The following is a 20,239-nucleotide window of genomic DNA, read 5'->3' as shown; positions in this document are numbered from 1 at the left end:
TGTGCGGCAGTGGCATGGGGTGGCGGTGCTCTGTCCCCACCCACCACTGTGTACCCCCCCTGGACCTTACAAAGTTACCCCAGGAGTATGCATACCCTTGGTTGACAACCCATGATCTAGCATCAATATAAATAATTCTGCATAATCTTTATAGCGTTGGTTGTCTTGCACTTACCTACTTTGAAACTTATCTGCCATTGTGCCACCTAATTGACTAGCTTTGCTTCCAAGTTCAAAATTCTATTTTTTTTGCTTGCCTAAATAGTATTCTCCTCTGAAAATACTGCCATATGACCAAATCATACAAATTAGCAAAATGGAAAATAAGTAATTGTAAATGCCAGTCCATTCTGGTACTTGGTAGCATCCCACTCCTAACCTACTTCTTGATATTACTGTATTTTCTGTTTGTACCTTTTCCTCCAAAATCAGCTACTCCTAAAATTGGGGTGGTGTTTTAAGTGGTAAACCTAGTTTTTTTGCTTGGAAAAAAAGCACACATGGAGACACTGAGCATGCCATGCAGTTGCCAAGATGATAGAGTCCTGTGTTAATCCCCTTACACCCATAGATTTTGGCTGAGCGCTGTAGCTTGTGCCTGAAGCAGCGAGTGAGTTGCTGGTATTATTTTGAGGTTTATGGTGTAGAAATAACACTATTTGCAGGAACTCATATAAATAAATACTTACAGTAAAGAACTAATTTTTCAAAGATTCTCCTTGAAAGGGTCTGGGGCCTAACTTTGTGTGACATAGAGTAAGTGCTTGTGAGAATAAACACAGGCTGCTTGCAGACATTAAAAAAAAATCACCCCAGAACTCCACATGTTCCTGCACAGAGCCCAGCACATTCCCAGAAGAGACACCTTGCCTGATGTCTATATATTGGGCACTTTAATGGGGCTTATTTGGCACTTTTATCTAATAGCTGATCGACTCAGCTATTAGATAAAAGTGCCAAAAAGCCCCACTGAAGCACCTGATCCATACAGATGCTGCAGAGCCGGGTCAAAGTAACACGCTGCTGCTTCTGGTAAAGCATGGGTTGTTTGGTTTTTTGCTTTTTGGGTTGTTTTTTTAATATCTGCAAGCAGCCACAGTGTCCATCCATGGCTGACTGTGTAGCATAGAGTAGGTCTTCCTGGGAACATAGAGGCTGCATCCAGACGAGCGAGTACGTGCCTGTAGCAGCGTCTCTAAGCAGTTTGAGACACAGCAGGAAGCATGCTAGGGACACAAAAATATTCCTGCACTGCATACTTGCAATGCAGACTCTTAAGTTTGATTCCAGGAAATCCTGGAGCATGCTGTGAAGCAACTGGAGGCTGGGTCCTCCAAAGAGATGCTCTAGCACCTGGCCCAAGCATCTCCATGCCTCCTGTGTGCCCCTGCTGCTTCAGCATGCAGCCTCAACGTGCTGGAGCAAATAGAAGCAGGGCAAGGCTGGCAGCAGTGGCCTGGACCCATGCTCTGTCCCCGGTAAGCGGGGACTCTGTGTGGGTGGGGAGACTGTGGGAGTAGGGGGGGACTGTGTGGGAGGGGTGGATCCCCCGCCCACCCCTACAGAGCACAGCCTCCACTGGCCCTTGCAGCAGCAGCCAGCAGTGGGCCCTCAGGGTTTTTGTGGCCTGCTGTAGGCAGAGCCCCCCAGCAGCATGCTGTGCCACCTGAGACCCAGGGGCTACACGTAGTGCACAGAGCCGGACCAGCCCGCAGACATGCTTTCAGACAGGACTAGGCCAGCTTCTGCCGTCACCTGGGGCTTCCGGCCCCACATGCAGGAGCTGCATGGGTCGAGCCAGCTCTTGCCTCCATGTGCCTCATCACATGTGCCCCACATGTCATCAGGCCAGGCTGGCTGCATGGAGGCAGGAGCTGGCCCGGCCCAATGGTGCACAGCTCTTGCATGCAGTGCCAGGAGTATCAAGTGACATCAGGGGCCGGTCCTGCTTGAAGGTGCATGTCAGTGGGCCAGACCAGCTCCATACACCATATGTAGCCCCCTGCATCTCAGGCAGCACAGTGCACCACCAGGGGGCTCTGTCTGCAGCAGGCCATGAGGATCCCAAGGGCTGGCTGATGCATGCTGTGGGAGGGGGGTAAGGGAGGTGTGGCAGGCCCCCTCACACCTCTCCCATGAACCCTCCCACAAATCCCAAACCCCCACATACCCACTTACAAACGCCACAACCCCTACACCCACCCATAAACCTCCCACATACCTCTCCAATAAACCCTACACCCACCCCCCACACCTCTTATCCAGCCCCCACAAACTCCACATCCCCCCACATCTCACACCCTGTGTGCCCAGCTGCCTGACAGGAGGAGAACTGCTGGCAGGAGTTGCGGCTTCTGGGGCAACAGCCACACTGTAGCCCTGTCCCATGCCCACACCAGTGCAGCACCGGCCTGCGGGGCTTCTGGTCTAGGGAATCATTTTGGGGGACGGTGTGTTAGGTTGTGGGGAGGGGCGGAGGTGACAGCAGGGGGGGGGTGTGAGAGAGAGAGAGATGGGGGTCAACAATGGAGGAGTGGTTTGGGTAGGAAAGGCTGCTAGAGTCAGGCTTAGAGCCCCACTACTTCCCTAGAGCAGCCTGCGCAAGGGGAGGTCAGCTTGGAAGGGAAGGGGCTTTTCCAGCCCAGTGCCTAAGCCCCAGTTGAGGGCTTCCAAGAACAACAACATCTGGAGCCTGGGTACAGGCTCAAGGAGCAGAACAGTAAGAGCTGGCACTGCTCAGAGCCACAAAGCAACATGTGGGACAGCTGCAGCTGGACTCATGTCCTGGTGCTAGGATGGAGCTGCTGCTAGGAGGGAGCTAGGGGCAAGTAGGCAGGGGCTGCAGAACAGGAGTGAGGGGCACTGGCAAGGCTGTGGGTTGAGATTGAGAGGCAGGGGCAGGGCATTGGCATATCAGTGCTGCTCAGTGCCACAAAGCAGCTGCGGGTTCAGCTGCAGCTCTCCTCATGTACTGGTGAGCGAAGGGGGCAGGAGCAGCTCTGATTTTTCTATGATAAAAAAGCCAAAAGCAAATGCCAAAGTGTATAGATATTTAGAATCCATTTTATGATGGTGATAGAGGCACTGGTAGGCTTCCAAATTGCTTTAAAATTGTAAATATATCAATAAAACATTGCCCAACTTATCTCCCTATATACAATGGCATTACATTTTAATTGCAGAACAATGCAGATTTTGGGTATTTTAATGAGAGAATTTAGGTTTGTTTTATCAGAGATCTTACAGTTTTTAAACCGGGAACACCAGGATCCATGCTGGTGAGGCAAGTAGCAGGATCTGGGCAAAGGAGCCTGCCCAGGGCCAGCATCAGGGATCCAGGTGGAGGGCAGACAAGGTAGCTGACCTCCTGGCCATTTGGGGCCAGGAGGACAAATTTCAACAGTTCGAAGTGGGCCAGTGTAACAAGCACATCTTCTGGGCGATAGCTGCCCAGATGGCAAAGCAGGGGCACTAGAAGGCTTAACAGCAGTGCCACTGGCAGCTGGCCCAGAGGTGCAGGTGCTTCTGTTGCAGTGCCCATACCACAGCCCAGGTGGCTGTGCAGCCCCCATCTGGGTCTGGCAGGCATGCAGCCATGGGGTGCAGGTCCCAGGGGCCAGATGCTATTGCAGGTGGCAGCAGGTCACAGCCAGGCAGCAGCCCGCACTATCAGACTCTCGCAGTGGGTAGAGGGTACAGGGGCCACTCTAGGTTAGGGCTGCTTCAGCAGTCCAACGGGCACAAGGAGCTGACTAGTATCCCCAGATGCCAACTGGCCAGACCTCAGAAGCTCCTGAGGGCAAGAAGCCCTGAATGGCTTACCAGGGCAGCTTTTTTATACTGCTGGGGCCAGCCAACCTGAATATCCAGGTGGAGCTGGGCAGGGTCAGTTTGCCCCAAGGAGCACAATTTGCCCCACACCAAAGTGCATGTTCAGGCACATGTGCTAAGGTACAAATCTCCGGCACAAATTTGTGCTGCTGCTGTTTGAGCTGCTGCAAGTGCACGTGCCTGCATGTGTGGATGCGCCCAGAGTGTCCTGGAAGTATTGCTCCTGGCTGACCATCTGGATGAGGTAGCTGGCACTGGGAACTTCCTGGCGCCACACTTCCTGGACACTTTATGTTCCTACAAGGACTTACTCTGTGTCACACAGTCAGCTATAACTCTGGAAAAATCTTTTTTTCTACATTCTGCCTTCCAAACACAAGGTGTATGTTTTATCTGGGGGTGCATTACGTACAAAAAATACAGTATATATTCAATATATTCTTATACTTTTCTGCCTCTTAACCAGTTTTAAAAACACAACAAAACCTTGCACCTCATACTGTGATTACTTGGTTTTGTTAATAGCTTCTTCTGCAGATCTTTACTAAAAGTATTTTGAAAATCTAAGATAAATGATATCTTACCATTCTTCAGTACCTTTGTCAAAGAATTCTAAATAACACAGCTTCCATGTGGAGCATGTACCAGTCTTTCTGTATTTAATCATTCTTTCTTTAATTATTGTATCAATACAATAAACTATGTATCAGTTAGTTTATTGACCCTGAAGTAAGGCTCAGTGATCTGTAATTTTCAAGATTTTTGCCAGGCATCCTTCTTAAAGATAGGTATAACACTGGCAGTTCTCCAATTCTTTAACTTCTTTTAATTGTAGAGAGTCCATATATTTATTAACAGCCAACCACTTAATTTTTATATGCCTTCAGAACTCCAGCTGAATGTAATCTGGTTCTCACAGTTTATTGCAGGACCCATTCTTGCTGCAATTGAATTTGATGACAAAATTATCATTGCCTTCAGCTGTAACAAGAATGTGGCTTAATACCAGTTTTAGGGCAGAAAAAAAATTTAGCGTGAGACATTGAGTTCAGCCTCTACTACATTTTAACATCTAAGACAGTAGTAGATGGCAGCCCTTTTTTTGTTGTCCAGTTACCTCCCCTTACCCACTCTTGTCGTAATCACTTTGAAGAAATATGGAAGAAGAAATTGGGTTGCTGGGCCACCTACATAGAAGTAAATTGGTTATCAAAAAATGTTTCTCCTTGGTATCATAATGCTAAATCTTAGTGAATCTCATAGCATCAGCTTTAACAAATAATGGTTCTACTGAAAAATTTGCCCTTGTCATTTGATTTTTAAAAAAAAATTAAAGAGGTGACTTGCTACATAGGCTCTGGGCTATCAAATTATTGATCTTGCGCTTTGTAATACTGAAAATAAGAATGAACAGAAATTGACTAGTCCTTAGAAAATTTGTGTAGCAAATCATTATATGTTTCTGTCCAAGTAAAATAAGTCCTGTTTGTTCTATTGTTTTTCTGGTTCTGTTCCAGCTTCTACCCTGGCCAGTGTGAATGGGTATATTGTCCTGGAGATGCCATATCTTCTGTTGCAACTTCTGAGAAGAGCACAGGGAAGATATTCATATATGATGGTCGAGGAAATAACCAGCCACTTCATGTTTTTGATAAACTCCATACATCTCCTCTTACTCAGATACAGTTAAACCCTATCTACAAAGTAGTAGTATCTTCTGACAAGTCTGGAATGATCGAGTACTGGACTGGCACTCCCCGTGAATACAAATTCCCCAAAAATGTGAACTGGGAATATAAAACAGATACAGATTTATATGAATTTGCTAAATGCAAAGCTTACCCATCCAGCATAAGTTTTTCACCTGATGGCAAGAAAATGGCCACCATTGGTTCTGATAGAAAAGTTAGAATTTTTAGGTTCTTGACTGGGAAACTTATGAGAGTCTTTGATGAATCCCTAAGTGTAAGTTCAGTCTTGTTTTTATTTCTGCTTCACTATTTTGATTGAGTACTAGTTTGCTTATTAGTGCAGTTAGCTACTTTATCTTCTGTTTATGTGCTATGAGGCTTTATTACTTATTTGCAAAACAAAATGGGGTTTTCTTCTCTGTTCTCATCCTGTGACCTTACTTCTGTATTCCTTTATTGAATTTTGCCCAATATGCTTTAATTCTTGTTTTTGTTTATTTAGGTAGCTTAATCATTTTTGTGAGGGTATATTGTCTCTTTTCTAGAAGTTTTTGAAAAAATGACTGCTTTAATTAAAATCAATAACAAATGTTAAATAAAATAGTCCTTTAGAGATCAATAGCATCACAAAGGGTGGGTGAGTAGGACAGCAGTCTCAGGTGCTGTCGTGGGAGCCACCAGAATATTGACTACCTGAGGGAGTCTGTGCCATGATGGGAACAGCTCTCAGGTGCCATGTTATGAGTTGCTGCAGCAGCAGTTGCAGTGGCAGGCAGATAGCACTGCAGCAGCTAATGTCTTTGAGTCTCCTCGGCAGGTAAGACTAACCACTTCCATCCTACTCTGGTGTTCAGCACCTTCTATCCCACTCTCTTGTAGTTTTGCCCAGGATGTAAAACTTGCTAGTTATGTCTCTGTTAAAGATTGAATTGTTAGACTGGGAACACGCTTTTTTTTGTCCATGATCTTGAATGCTACAACCCACATGTTTAGATTAATTTCCTTTTTGATACTAATTACCTTTTGATCTTCATTTAGCTAGAAAAACTATTTGAATAATTCATTGGAAAATTACAGAGACTTGTGAATTGTTGAATAGTTCTACTGAAGTCTGTTTAAGTTAAGCACATGCTTAGATGCTAGGCTACATCAGAACCTTGTAATACATTCAAAACATACAAAAAATTATCTCATCTCTATAGATGTTTACTGAGCTGCAGCAGATGAGACAACAGCTGCCGGACATGGAGTTTGGCCGACGTATGGCTGTTGAGCGTGAACTAGAGAAAGTGGATGCTGGAAGGTTAATCAACATAGTTTTTGATGAAACTGGACACTTTGTGCTGTATGGAACAATGCTGGGTATTAAGGTCATAAATGTAGAAACAAACCGGTAAGTCATACTCAGACTATGAATATACATTTATATGTCATGACTATCTAAAAATATAATATTAATGAGATTTTTAACAAGTTGAAAATTTTGTATGATAGATTTCTTGGTTGTGGGGAGGGGTCACTGGTTTCAATTAGGGTGTAAACCAGGGGTGGGCAATTATGTTGGGTGGAGGGCCACTTACTGAGTTTTGGCAAGCCATTGAGGGCCATGTGACAGGCAGCCGGGACAGATTAGTATTACTTTTCTAAATTTTTTAGGGGCCCTGCAGGCCGGATGGAATGTCCTGGTGGGCCGCATCCGGCCTGCGGGCTGCATTTTGCCCACCCCTGCTGTAAACTGTTTCTAGGCTAAATGTTGAATTTTGGTGGCGTAATACTTGGTGAAATGGAATCGTATGTTTAAATAAAATCTTCAAAATAAGGGTATTTATACCATCTGTCCTGTTTTGTTCTTATATGGAATGACTACAAGTAAAATTAAGACTAATGTAAAATTAAGATAATTTTATTTGCAGCTTTGTATTGCAAAATAAATAAGAATCAATGACTTCGGGGGGTTTTTTGGTTTGATAACAGTGAGCAGTAGACTTTCTCTAAGGTTTGAATAAGGAGAGCTTCATAAGTCTTGTAATTGGCCAGTTAATAGTCATTAATAGGGCTGTGCAAAGCTTTCATCGCTGATTCAATTCGGAGGAAATTCTGAGTTGAATCAGGAAACCCATTAATCTCTCTGAATCGAATCAGAAGCCTCCAATTCGATTTGGAGAGATTCAACAATTCGGCCATAGACACAGCTTTATAGGTTTATTCTACATATCTCAAGATACCAGGTGTCTCATGAATGCTGAGATGGTGGAGCGGATGGAGCATCCCATGGGGGGGAGTCCCCTGCATGCTCGATGGTGGACCTGGAAGTGCACAGGGGACCCCCCAAAGCCCCCCAGCTCAGTGACTGGTGTCTCCGGGGTCTGGGGGGGCACCTGCTGTCCCCCCACAGCCGATTGTTAAGCCAAGAACGTGGTGGGGGGCCCCCACGCTCCTGTGGGATGCTCAATCCGCCCCGCCATCTCAGTGTTCAGTGAGCCGCACCTGGTACCTTGAGGTTTGTAGAAAAAACAAAGCTGTATCTATGGCCTAATCGCTGATTCTCCAAATCAAAATTGAATCTTCAGATTCAGATTTGGCCAAATCAAGTCGGGACAGTGATCTGATCTGATCTGAGTCGGCGAATAGAATCACTGTCCCCTGAATCAGGCCGAATCCAAATCAAATGCGACCCACTTCGCATACGGCTAGTAATTAGTCTTTTCTTTTTTTTGGACAAGCTACAATGTAGTGATTGTGTCAGGATTCTGGGCAGAGGGGAGAAACTAAGCATCATGGAAATGGTGTTGATGCTTTTTTAAATATTCTGTATTGTAGATGTGTTCGAATTCTAGGTAAACAGGAAAATATCAGGGTAATGCAGCTGGCTTTGTTTCAAGGAGTAGCAAAGAAACATCGGGCTGCTGTCACCATAGAGATGAAAGCATCAGAAAACCCTGTTCTTCAGAACATCCAGGCAGATCCGACAATAGTCTGCACAGCTTTCAAAAAAAACAGGTTTTACATGGTACATGTGGTTTTTGTTTGAATAACTTCTATGTTGTTGCATTGGTCTGTTTGTCTATCTGTGTTTGTAGGGTTTGTTTTAATTTTTTTGGTTTGTTTGTTTTTTTTAAATCTCCTACACCTTTCTAATGCTTTTGTTTTGAATTTTGGTAGTGAAATAGCCTTTCAGAAGGGATGTTCCTAAATTAAAATAATATTTTAACTTGGAATTGGCTAGGGATGCACCGATAGAAAATTTTGGGGGCCAATACTGATGGTCAGTTTTTAAGGAGCCTTATCGGATTCTGATATGCAGCTGGGCAGCTTGAAGACCAGCGTCGGGCTGGTGAGGCAGGGGTGGGGAGGGAAGGGACGTGGGGGGTGCAGATCGAGGCCCCCCGCGGTGATGGAAGGAGTGGGGGTGGGGTGAGGTGTGGGACGGAGCTGCAAGCAGCTCGTCCAGTGGACATGGGGGGTGGCAGCTCCTGCTGCTGCGCTCACCCAAGGAGGTCATGGGGGGCCATGTCCCCCTGGATCTGTGTGCAGGATGAGGGCGGACTGTTGCTGGGGCTGTGCCAGGGTCTTCCCGGCAGGGAGTTGGGCTGGGCTGGGCTGGGCTGTGCTTGGGGCAGGTGGTGGCAGCAGTGCTGGGAGGGTACTATGAGGGGGCTACAGCCACCCCAAAATTTGCCAGAGCCTGGCGCAGCCCCAAGACTGCAGCAGTAGTCCGGCCCATCCCATTAACAGATCTAGGGTCCCACCTGAGGTACACGCAGTGGCAGGAGCCGCCCTGTAACCTGTGGACGAACCATTCGCAGCTCTGTCCAGCGCCTCACCCTGGCTGAGCAGCACCTGCCCCTGCCCCACTCCTTCCTTCACTGCAGGGGCCTCGATCCGCACCCCACCACACCCCTTCTCTTCCCCTACACTTCTCCCACAATGGATTTACCAGCCAGATGCTGTTCTTCAAGCCACTGGGCTGCGCTCCTTCTGTGTGCGTGCTGTGGCTGTGTGCATGCCCAGGGCATTTATAAGCCACATTATTGGCCGCATCAGGCAAAAAAAGCTGATTTCCAATACTGTCAATTTTCCCTATATCGGTGCTGATCCGATATGGGACTGATGTATCGGTGCACCTCTGTAATTAGCTCCGAGTAGCGTGGGGATCTTTTGATTTTCACTAAGTTGCTCAAGGAGTTAAGAAGCTTGGGTGATCTTCATCACATTCGAAATAATTGATTTTTTGGTAAATATATAACCCTTGGATATAGTTAAGGGGGCTCTTTCTCTCTTGCTCTGTCGCTCTCTATCTAAATATAATTATTGTATCTAGAAAATTCAGTGTAGTGTTAGTGCTCATGAACACTTAAACTACAGACAAATAACAAAGACACAACAGTCTTTTACCCTGAATAGCTTACAATATAGTTTTTAGACAAAAAGAATCAAGTAAACAAAGCAAACGCGTTGGGGCTTTGCCTGGACAATGAAGGAATGATGAAATAGTGTAAGTTTGACTGCCACTTGCCTAACTTCATTTTGATTGTATTCCTGTAGTACCAAGCATGTGTATTCTGAAGTTCCAGATAGCACTGACTAGGTCAAGAGGGACATTTTGGCACACCCACAATGCTCCCAAAGTCATGAGAGGGCTATCACAGTGGCACAGCTTTGTGCCATCCTTGGCATTCCTCTAGGCCAACCAGGTGGTGTATGGGGGAAGGGAGAGGCAGGTGGCTGGGGGCCGTTCTCCCCAGTAGCAATTCTCTTGGGGCTCTGGGAAGGTTTCTGCTGCAGGAAAATGAATACAGCTTCTCTTCCAGCACAAATGTAACACCTACCCATGGCCACAGAAACTATGCAGAATATTGCAGTGATGTAATTGTCAGCTGAGATATTATAATGTATTCATTCTCTACTGTATTCTAATGCTTCTCTGTTCCTTTACCATTAGCATGCATCTCCCATCCTTGGAGAATTGTTTGGGGGATGGAAGCTCCTGTTTTGAATTAAACATGCTTTTTCTTGAGCTTTGCATTGGCAATAACGGCAGAAAAGGAACTTAATATGTCTGTGTAATGAAACCAGAAGACTCTGCTAATTTGGCTTGATCCTACCTGCCTGGACATTTATATTCCATTCCTTTTTAAAAATAATGTTATTACCATGGGATTTGGTTGGGTGCAAAGGAATGGCCACTGATTATTTACATGTGCAAATAACTGTACTGGGAATTGATAGCTATACAAGTGTAAGTGCCTTCTATTACCATTTATTTTACACATACTGAATTGCAGGGGAACAGCTTTTATGTGATCTTTCTGCCTATGTTCCAAATCTAGTTGAGGATTTAGCAGATTCCTAATTGATTTTTCAGTTGTCAAATGTCATATAATATGTAAAAGTGGGGGAAAATATGAGGATTTGTGCTTTATTCTTCAGTTTACTAAACGTGAACCAGAAGATACAAAGAGTGCAGATTCAGACAGAGATGTATTTAATGAGAAACCATCTAAAGAAGAGGTCATGGCAGCCACTCAAGCTGAAGGCCCCAAAAGGGTCTCTGATAGTGCCATTATCCACACAAGCATGGGAGATATTCATATCAAGCTCTTCCCTGTTGAGTATGTATTTGTATCTTTTCTAATAATTTGCTTTATAGCATCTTTTTGGAGCCTTTCTCTTGTCAGTTCCCAGTGGTGAGAAATTAATAACAGTTCAGTTCTTTTTCTTAATGTGCTTCTTTTCCTGCTGTCTTTATTCATAGATTTTCCTATTTACAATTAATAATGAATTTGCTGGGTGTTACTCCTTAATTGGAAACTGTTTTGTGCAAGCAGAGTGCAGTTTTTTTTTATGCAATGTAAGGAAGGCAAAAAAGCCCCACACGGTTGAAAGCAGTAACAGAAATATCTGGCAACACTTGTTTATAAGGTTGAGAGGCAATATGATGTGTAATTGTCAAAATGTTTGCTGTAAATTCTGTGCCACTGAACACTTTAAACCTTTTCTTTCAAGAGCTGCCCAATTTTCCCTTACCATGGAAGGGGATCTAAGTTGTATGTAAAACTTTGTGCCACTTTTTCTACTAGCATTTGAACATGGTTTTGTGGTCATCTTGTATAAATTATTGTGAATAACTGCATTTCTACCACCGCCAGTGTCTTCATGGTATGCATGTACATATGGCAACCCTAAGGCTAGGGACAGACCTCCAAAAAGCCTGAATTGATTAAATCTTTGCAGGTTTGTCTAACCTGGCTGGCTGAACCAGTTTGTAAATGTGAAGACATCCCCCCCTGGACTGAAGAAATGGCAGCACATGCCTGCAGTGGCCCAGGCTAGAAGCTAGGAGGCACTAGAGTAGCCCTTCCTCCCCTTGTACAGTGCTGAGCTGAGGTGGGGCATGGCCAGGCTAGCAGGATGTTCTGATTAGGGAGTGGTTCTCTCCTTCCCCCTTGACCAGCGAGGGAGCCAGCATGGAGATAACAGAGCATTGAGTTACACAGCAGAGAGTTACGCAGGGAGTTTAGCATTTATCAGCCCATCAAACAAAACAAAAGCCTCTCATTTAGTTCAGGCTCTTAAACACCTTTTTCCAAGAAAAGAATGGAGGGACATTACCAGTTACCTGTTGATTAGCTCCAAAAAGCCCTAAGATGCTATCCTGTCTGCCTTTGTCCTGTCCCCCACATCACGGACCGTAGCCAGCATGTGGTATGCTAACTAATGCTGAGAGGTGTCTGTGTAAGGTAGAGGGGAGAGGGGAATCCCTGTGGGGGTGGGGAGAAAGGCCAGGGGCCAGGCCAATGTCGCTTTATCTGCAGTCTCTGCCGGAGCTGCAGCCAGGGAGAAGATGGGAGGGGCCAGTCCTGCTGGGTGGGAGCAAAGAGCAGAGCCGTGCCCAGGGTTGCAAAGCACCTGGGATGCTGGGGGACTCTGCTTTAACTTAAACCAGGAAGGGGTCTGGGACAGACATTGCATAAACCAGTTTGACCCAAATCAGTTAAGTCTGATACCACATTCAACCAGGTTTATCTCAAACCAGTTTCTGCCATTTTCAAACTGGTTTATGTGCACTGAATATCTGTTCTCTTACATGTTTAAAACAATTTCTTATCACTTAAACCCGTTTTATGTGTAATGTCTACCCCTAGCCTAATTGTTTCACAATAAAATTCTGGTGTGTGTGTGTACAGGGAGTCTCAAAAATATACATATATATTTCAGTCATCAAAGTATAGAGACATATTGATTAATAAAGCTGATTCTTGTTTCCTTAGAAATCAGGAAGCGTATTTCAAACTATAGATGGCTGTAAGTGTTTAGAATACCCACCTTTGCTATCCAGGCACTCATCAGAGGCAAACAATAAAGCAATGTGCGTGCCTACGTTTGTACAGTAGATTAAGTGCGAGGCCAATAGATTGGCCCCTTCCTTTTTTATTTATGATTTACCAGTTTGGGTTTCCCTAGTTTTAAAACATGCTTAGAAATTAGCATCTCATTGAAAATGAATGGGATGAGAGCATCATGAAAAGGTAGAGCAAATGAAAAGATATGAGATCTTTGTCTTAATTTTAATATGGCAAGTTGGAGTGCCAATTTTGAATATCTGTTTCAGTTCATTAGATATTGATTTTTAGACTACTAATCTGTTACATGCAATCTCCTGAACACCTGTTAGGAAGTACTTTATCTCTGGAACTGACTTTTTGTCTAGATTAAAATCAAGCCCTGAAGGTTGAAAGGGTCTTTATCTCATTATGTGCCAAGTGCCCCTTTGCCCATATAATGTTTGGATGTTGATGTTCAGTAGTGTTAGGGATTTGGAGGAGGATTACCGTTAGCTTTGCACTGGATGAGAAGTTTTTCCTTTGCACTGAAGTAATGCTATTTAATGCATCACTTCCAGGATGCACTCACAGTACATACGGTTTGCTAGTTACCAAGGTAGAGGATTTTTTTTTCCTGCTTGTGAATTACATTGCTGACATTTGGTTCCAGTTTGTTGGCACTTATCTCTAATGTGAAAATGGAAAATTTGGGGGAAAAAAAACATTTATCTAGTGGCTAGGATATAGGATTAGGGTTCAAGAAAGAGAGAGCTCCTGTTTCTGGTCCTACTGTGGACCTGTTAGGCAAGTTGCTGTGGTTATAAACAGTCATCATCTTTAAAGCAGGATCAGCTGTTCAGCAGGATGTGTTCTGGCATAGCTGGTCTCCTTCACCGGCATGTACAGATGTTGCTAGGGCCATTGTCCCACAGGGTTGAGCCCCTGCTGCTCCTGTGGCTTCAGGGACCCAATCATGCAGAACGGTGGCTGTGGCCTGGGGTGCAGCAGTGAGATGCATGAACTATGGGAATTTTTTGCAAGGGATTTCCAGTTTGCAGATGTGCAGCTTGAGTTGGGGTGCAGCAGCCTGCAGACATGCTCACAGTAGCCTGCAGAGATGTGCTAGAGGTGGTTTGTGATAATAAACAAACATGTCTTCCCATTTAAGGTATCACAAACTGACTGTCTTAGGTCATGGCAGCATTTTTGAGCACTTGCAGCAAGACAAGGGACTAGAATGTCTGTTTGTTCACAGCATGTACCACCATTAAAGTTTTTATGATGGCACAAGGACAATGTTTGCTTGCACCCTGTCTCTCTCTGTGATTGTGTTTTGCTTTCTATTCTCTGATACTGATTTTGATGTACAAGCTTTTGCGGGGTAAGGACTATTCCTTGCTGTGTGTTTGAGGACCTGTTCTCATTTGGAGCCTCTAAGGCACTGCTGCTTAACAAATAAATACTTTGTGTTTTCTTACGTTTATGATATACAATTGCAGGTGCCCCAAAACAGTGGAAAACTTTTGTGTACATAGTCGGAATGGTTACTACAATGGACACATATTTCACCGTATTATCAAGGTAATTTACAAGACTTTTTTGAAGGCACCAGCCCTCTGTCTCCTACTCTTCACATCTTTTTTTTTTTCACCATTGTAGTGGGCCAGAATTGGAAACCTGAAGGCCAACCAGTGCAGAAGAGCCAATCTGTGGGGAAAGCTCTGCCATAAAAGCTCCCAGGCCTCATTCACCCATGCAAATGAACTCAGTATCTAGGTGATTTGGTGGGACAAGCTGGGAGTCCAAACAACATTATGTTCCTCAGTTGAGGTTGCTGCAGGGGGTCTGGCCTGAACCAGTAGACACCCTCTGAAGGTGCATTCTAAAATACCACACCGGGTTCCACAAAAGCTGTCCCCAAGTGGCTGATTAGTCATTTTCTTTGTTGAAGGGTCTGCTATCCAATCTGGTATATTCCTTTACGTTTGCTTTCCAATCCTAATGAGATACAGGGGGATGAAACCCACCCTGCAGAATAAGTGCAAGAAACACCATCCAGAAGGAGAGTAACCCATTTCTGGATGAAAACAGAAACTTTCTTCCAAAGACTGAAAGGAACAAAAGCTAGAATGGAATGCACAATTAAAAACCAAGAACCACTCCATGTGCTCAATATCCTCACTAGATCTGCCATCCACTAGGTGGTAGCTCATCCTGGAACACAGGGCTGGCACGTATGGATTAGGTATGACCGCATTCTAAAAAATGAAGAGTTTGTAGGGCTTTAAATTTTTGCTGCGTAAGATTTAGATTTAAATTAAAACAGAACTTTTTGCAGAAGGAGCAGACTTACATAACCCCTAAGTACTTGAGTGTGATGTGTCAAGCAAGGTAATTTGAAAATTTTACTCTGATGGACTGGACATCACTTCTTAAGAAATTAACTGTATGCTGTGTTCCTGTCCTAGTCTGAGCATTGGAGGCTTCAGCATTTTATTTTAACACTTGCATTGTTATATAAAGCATTATAGCCTGTTTGAAAATCCCTTGTGTAGAATTTCACAATCTTGCACCTTTGTTATATGGAATAAGTCGTCTGTGTCTATATAATTTCTCTGTAGGGTTTTATGATTCAAACGGGTGATCCAACAGGTACAGGAATGGGAGGCGAAAGCATCTGGGGAGGAGAATTTGAAGATGAGTTTCATGCAACTTTACGACATGACAGACCGTACACACTTAGTATGGCTAATGCAGGACCAAATACCAATGGTTCCCAGTTCTTCATAACAGTGGTGCCAACTGTAAGTAATACTTAAAACAGAGTGCAAGGCTTGAAGTGTTAATCCTGTGCAAAAAAGTAGTTGCAACAGTCCTCTAGTGAAAGAGGAGGATGCTATCTATGGTCCTAGTATTTCATTAGAAAGTAAATGTCTGATATGAAAATACGAATACTTCATTGAAATTGCTTCTGCAGAAATTGGAAAGGAAAAAAATGTACCATATTTCACAGTGTATAAGTCAAAGTTTGAACCCCAGAAATTTACCCTTAAATGTTCACCTTGACTTTTACACTATGTCTGGGCTCCAGGGAAGTTGGATTGGGAGCTTGGGCAGCACTCAGCAAGGTAGCAGCCCACCTAGCCAAGCATGGGGGGAACTGCTTCTGCAGAGGGAAGGACTAGGTCCCCCCATGGCTCAAAGGCTGCCCAGCCAAGCAGCAACTCGCCTCCTGGCCATGGGAGAGGGGGAAGCAGGCTCTGCCAAAAGCAGGATCGGGCCCCTTGCCGTTTCTGCCTTAAGGCTCCAGTGGCCAGTAGGATGTCTGATGCTGCCTGGGAAGGGGCTGCCTCACCCCATGGGCACCACTGGGAGGGAGGGGGAAATAGGAGTGTCAGGCAGAGCCAGGTGTCAGACAAGGCTGGCCTTCCTCCTCACCCCTGCCCTTCACCTGTGGGGCGAAGCCGCCCCTTCCTGGGTGGTGCCAGGCATCTTGCCAGCTGCTGGAGCCTGCTGAAGGCAGAAGCAGCGAGGGGCCTGATCCTGCTTTTGGTGGAGCTTGTGGCTAGGGGGTAAACTGCTGCTGGGCCAGGCAGCCCCTGAGCTGCAGAGGGGCCCAGTCCTTCCCTCCACAGTTGTGGTGCTCCCTGGGCTCAGCAGGGAGGGGGCTGCCAGTGAGCTGGGTGCTGCCAGTGGGTTGGGGCCCCATTCAACTTCCCTGGAGCCCACCAGCGCACACAGGCCCAATCCTTTTCTTTGTGAAGAAGATCAAAGCAAAGGTAGATGAAAAACCTAACTTTTTAAATACATTTGGGGTTGACTTATACACCGTGTTAACTTATACACTGTGAAATATGGTAGCTTGTGTGTGGTTTGTTTTGTTTGTTTGCTTGTTTTTTGGGGTTTTTTTGAAGGGCTCAGGACTTGAGAATTTAAGGAAGTGGTACATATTATATTTCTGTATGTGGTGATGGAATTTTGTATTAACAGAAATTGCATTTTCTGTTAACATCTGGATTTTACTTTATAAACAAATAAACGTAACTAAGACAGGTCAACTCTTCTATGTGATGCAGGTATGGAAGCTATTGCTTATGGCCTACTTGATTCTGGTTGTACACAGCAGTCAAGATTTGGCTTTGAACTTGGGATTTTTGTTTTCTGTGCAACTTCACGGCATACTAGAAATAGAAGAGTTTTTATGGGTATCTAAGAACAACAAAACAAAATTCTTCAAACTACTATACCCCTGTGGTTTGTCTTAGAAACTGCACACACAGCAACATTTATTTTAAAGCCTCATGTTTTGGGGGATGCTTTTAAAGAACTTCAGCTGAAGTAGAGGTAACAGTGTCAGTGCAAATTGTTAAGGAGGAACATTTATAAACATGATCTCAAAATGGTCACAAATTTTACCTGCGTTACGCAGTAGCAATAAAAGGCAGAGAAGGTAGGGCAGGATGGCACCTTTAGAGTCTAACTGGTTCAAAGAGGCATGAGCTTTCATAGGCAACAACCTACTTTGCCAGATACTGTGAAAGTTCTGGCAGGAAAAAAAGTTTATATACAGAAGGCGAAAGGACACTACCAAGAGGCAATAAAAGGAATGATTGATAAATTAAGCTGAACAAGGTGGTTAACACCTGGAGGAACACCAGAGTAAACAAACTAGTCTACATAATGGAATTAGAATCTACAACTTCTGCTGAGAACAAAATCAATACAACATGGGATGATTTCTTGTTCTGCAGTTTAATGTCCAAGTTGTTTTTTATTATTTTAAGATTGTTACTCTGAGGTCAGTGATGGGATGTCCAGGAAGGTTAAAGTGCTCCACCGTGGGCTTTTTGTGTTACAGGAATTAATTTGGACTGTGTCCATTCATTCTTTTATACAGGGATTGCCCCATCTATCCAGTGTAGGCAGCAAAAGGGCACAGTAAACAGGTGATGGCCTATGGGATATTGGTGGAGGAGCAGATGAATGAAGTCCAGGTGTTTATTTCATGTGGCTAGCTGTAATGATGGCATTGTCTGTGTTGAGGAGGCACAGCTGGCGCCTGGGTCTGTAGCAAGGCATGGTGGGAATTGGAGTTAGATAGTATGTCACTGGAGCAATGCAGTTTGAACTTAAGCTTGTTCCCAAAAGCTGCCTTGAGACGGTCACTTTTCAAGAGGGGTTGGAAGTCATTAATGATGCATCTGGGGCAGAAATTGGTAACCTGTGGCCCATGGGCCAGATCCAACAGTGCTCGGTGGAGGGGGTTCTGCCCATACTGTACCCCAGTCAGGCACCCAGGGCTTTGGCAGAGGGAGTTCTTCCTGTGCTGCACTGTAGCTGAGTAGCAGCAGAAGCAGTAGAGGTGTTTTTAGAATCAAATTTAATGTGCAAACAGATAACTAACTTTATGTAATGAGTTGAACAATACAGCTTATAAGCCTCCTTGTTTTCAGTGGTCACCTGTTAGACTAGCAAGGAATTAATTTTAGTTTAGTTGTACTATTTAACATTCATCTACATGCACTTATTTTAGATTTAAACCTCTTCCCATTTTAAATACTTACATAATCCTTTTTTTCCTCCTATGCCTTCACCAGCCTTGGCTAGACAACAAGCACAGTGTATTTGGACGAGTAACCAAAGGAATGGAAGTTGTTCAGAGAATTTCAAATGTGAAAGTCAATCCCAAAACTGACAAACCATATGAAGATGTCAGCATCATTAATATCACAGTGAAGTAAGCTCAGATTTGAAAAATTCTAGCTTAAAAAAAAAGTTGTGGGACTCCAAAATAAATAGTGATTTTTATGAGATCTTGACTCTGAGAAACATCAGGACTGAGCAAACACCAACCCTTCTACTGATCATGTACTAAAGTGCTCTGACACTTTATTTTTAATAGTTTTATATTATTTTAAAATAAAGGCACACTTATTACATTTTTGTATTTCTTGCACCTTTTTTTGTGGTTCATGTGTGTTTGCATCATCTAGCTAAATTCCCATTTCAGCTGAAGGCTTGTAACTGCCATTTGGGTGGATTTTATCCCCTACTATAATCCTGTTCTGCCTGAATAAGCAGCATACAAATCTAATAAATAAATACAGTCTTCAGAGCAATTCCCAGGCTATCAATAAATAGAAGCATTTCAGCACAACCAGTTCTGTCACATGCGCACACATCCCAAATTAGACAAAAATTTGATGCATTTTGCTGTGACAAGCTACATGTGATCTGCCTCTTTGGAGACTGTGGATGTGTGTGTCCTCCCAAGTATTCAGTAAGCTGGTAGACTGAGGGTCAACTACAAAAATACCAATGCATAACTTTCCACCAATTTTGCTTGATGCTGAACACAGGGAAGACTGAGCCACTTGTGGTATTCTAACATCTATTCATGAAGCCCCCTGACCTCACCCTACTCCCTTTCATTGAAGTATGTTACATATAATCCTGTCTCTTGTTAGCTCACTACATATAACTATTAAACCCAGTAACTATCTCTGTTTATGTTCACTTAACTCAGTGGGTTCATGGTTAGAGTGAACTGTATTGATGTATGTCAAATGGTTTTTCTCTCTCCTTTTCAGCTGGAATATAGAACCAGATACCTGCCTCTCTCTCTTAACAACAGTATTTTTTCTTAATACAGACATTCCAGGGCCTAGAACTCTATTTGTGAAGATTTATAGTCATCCCTCTTATTTTAGATGGCTGATGGCCGCTTCTGTTGTTGGTCAGCTCCTTTTTAGGCTGCTCTTACGATGACCTGAATGTAGCAGATATTTCAGAGGGTTTGGGAAACCAGGAAAAACTCTTGAGTTAGGACATCTTCAAGCACTACTTTAATTTCTATTAATTTAAACAAATAGAAAAAGTACAACAGAACTGCAGCCAGCATAGTAAGTTAAAATAACTGACAAAAGCAAGTCATTCAATTGTTAAATGGCCAGTGTGCATGTAATATTAATGGAAGCAGTCTTGGTGTTTTATTACCCTCAAGCTCAATTAAGACCTCAATCTCTTACAAAATTAGAGAACTAAGTGGAAAGGTAGGGTGCTTCACACAAACAGGTGAAGGTTCACTTGTCTACTCAGGCATCACAGAGCAGTTACAGCAACTTAAGACCTTGACACAAATATCCCATCTTCAAATTGTGCTAGGAAGTTAAGAAACAGGTAAGTCTACTTAACATTATTACATGGACCATGTTAAAATCCTGAATCTCAGTGAATTGGTGCATACACTTCTCAAGCACAAAATGAATATCAGATATGAAATGTCATGGCCACATTGCCACCTCCTCAGTTCTTCTCTTGGACTATTTCTTATGCCTGTTATTCCCTTTTTCAGAATTAAACTAGGTTACCATAAGTAACCAGTTCCCTCGT

General features: G+C 43.9%; 1 protein-coding gene and 1 long non-coding RNA gene across 2 annotated transcripts in view; one reads left to right on the top strand and one right to left on the bottom strand.

The window, feature by feature from the left end:
* The window catches only part of PPWD1 (peptidylprolyl isomerase domain and WD repeat containing 1), a 33,091-nt gene extending 14,300 nt beyond the window's left edge, over positions 1-18,791 (top strand). The window contains exons 5-11 of the mRNA XM_019517780.1: positions 5,349-5,796; positions 6,725-6,915; positions 8,343-8,532; positions 10,953-11,134; positions 14,347-14,428; positions 15,469-15,651; positions 18,445-18,791. Of these exons, the coding sequence (XP_019373325.1) occupies positions 5,349-5,796; positions 6,725-6,915; positions 8,343-8,532; positions 10,953-11,134; positions 14,347-14,428; positions 15,469-15,651; positions 18,445-18,588 (1,420 nt within the window). The 3' untranslated portion in view covers positions 18,589-18,791. The remainder of the gene's footprint in view (positions 1-5,348; positions 5,797-6,724; positions 6,916-8,342; positions 8,533-10,952; positions 11,135-14,346; positions 14,429-15,468; positions 15,652-18,444) is intronic.
* Positions 16,946-20,239, bottom strand: part of LOC109297768 — a 240,968-nt gene continuing 237,674 nt past the window's right edge. The window contains exon 3 of the long non-coding RNA XR_002097407.1: positions 16,946-17,981. This is a non-coding gene — a long non-coding RNA (uncharacterized LOC109297768). The remainder of the gene's footprint in view (positions 17,982-20,239) is intronic.

Source organism: Gavialis gangeticus, unplaced genomic scaffold (assembly GCF_001723915.1).
Source record: "Gavialis gangeticus isolate Ggan-Ray unplaced genomic scaffold, GavGan_comp1, whole genome shotgun sequence".
Lineage (NCBI taxonomy): Eukaryota > Metazoa > Chordata > Crocodylia > Gavialidae > Gavialis > Gavialis gangeticus.
The sequence above is the reverse complement of the archived record's forward strand: the minus strand, read 5'-3'. Positions and strand labels throughout refer to the sequence as shown.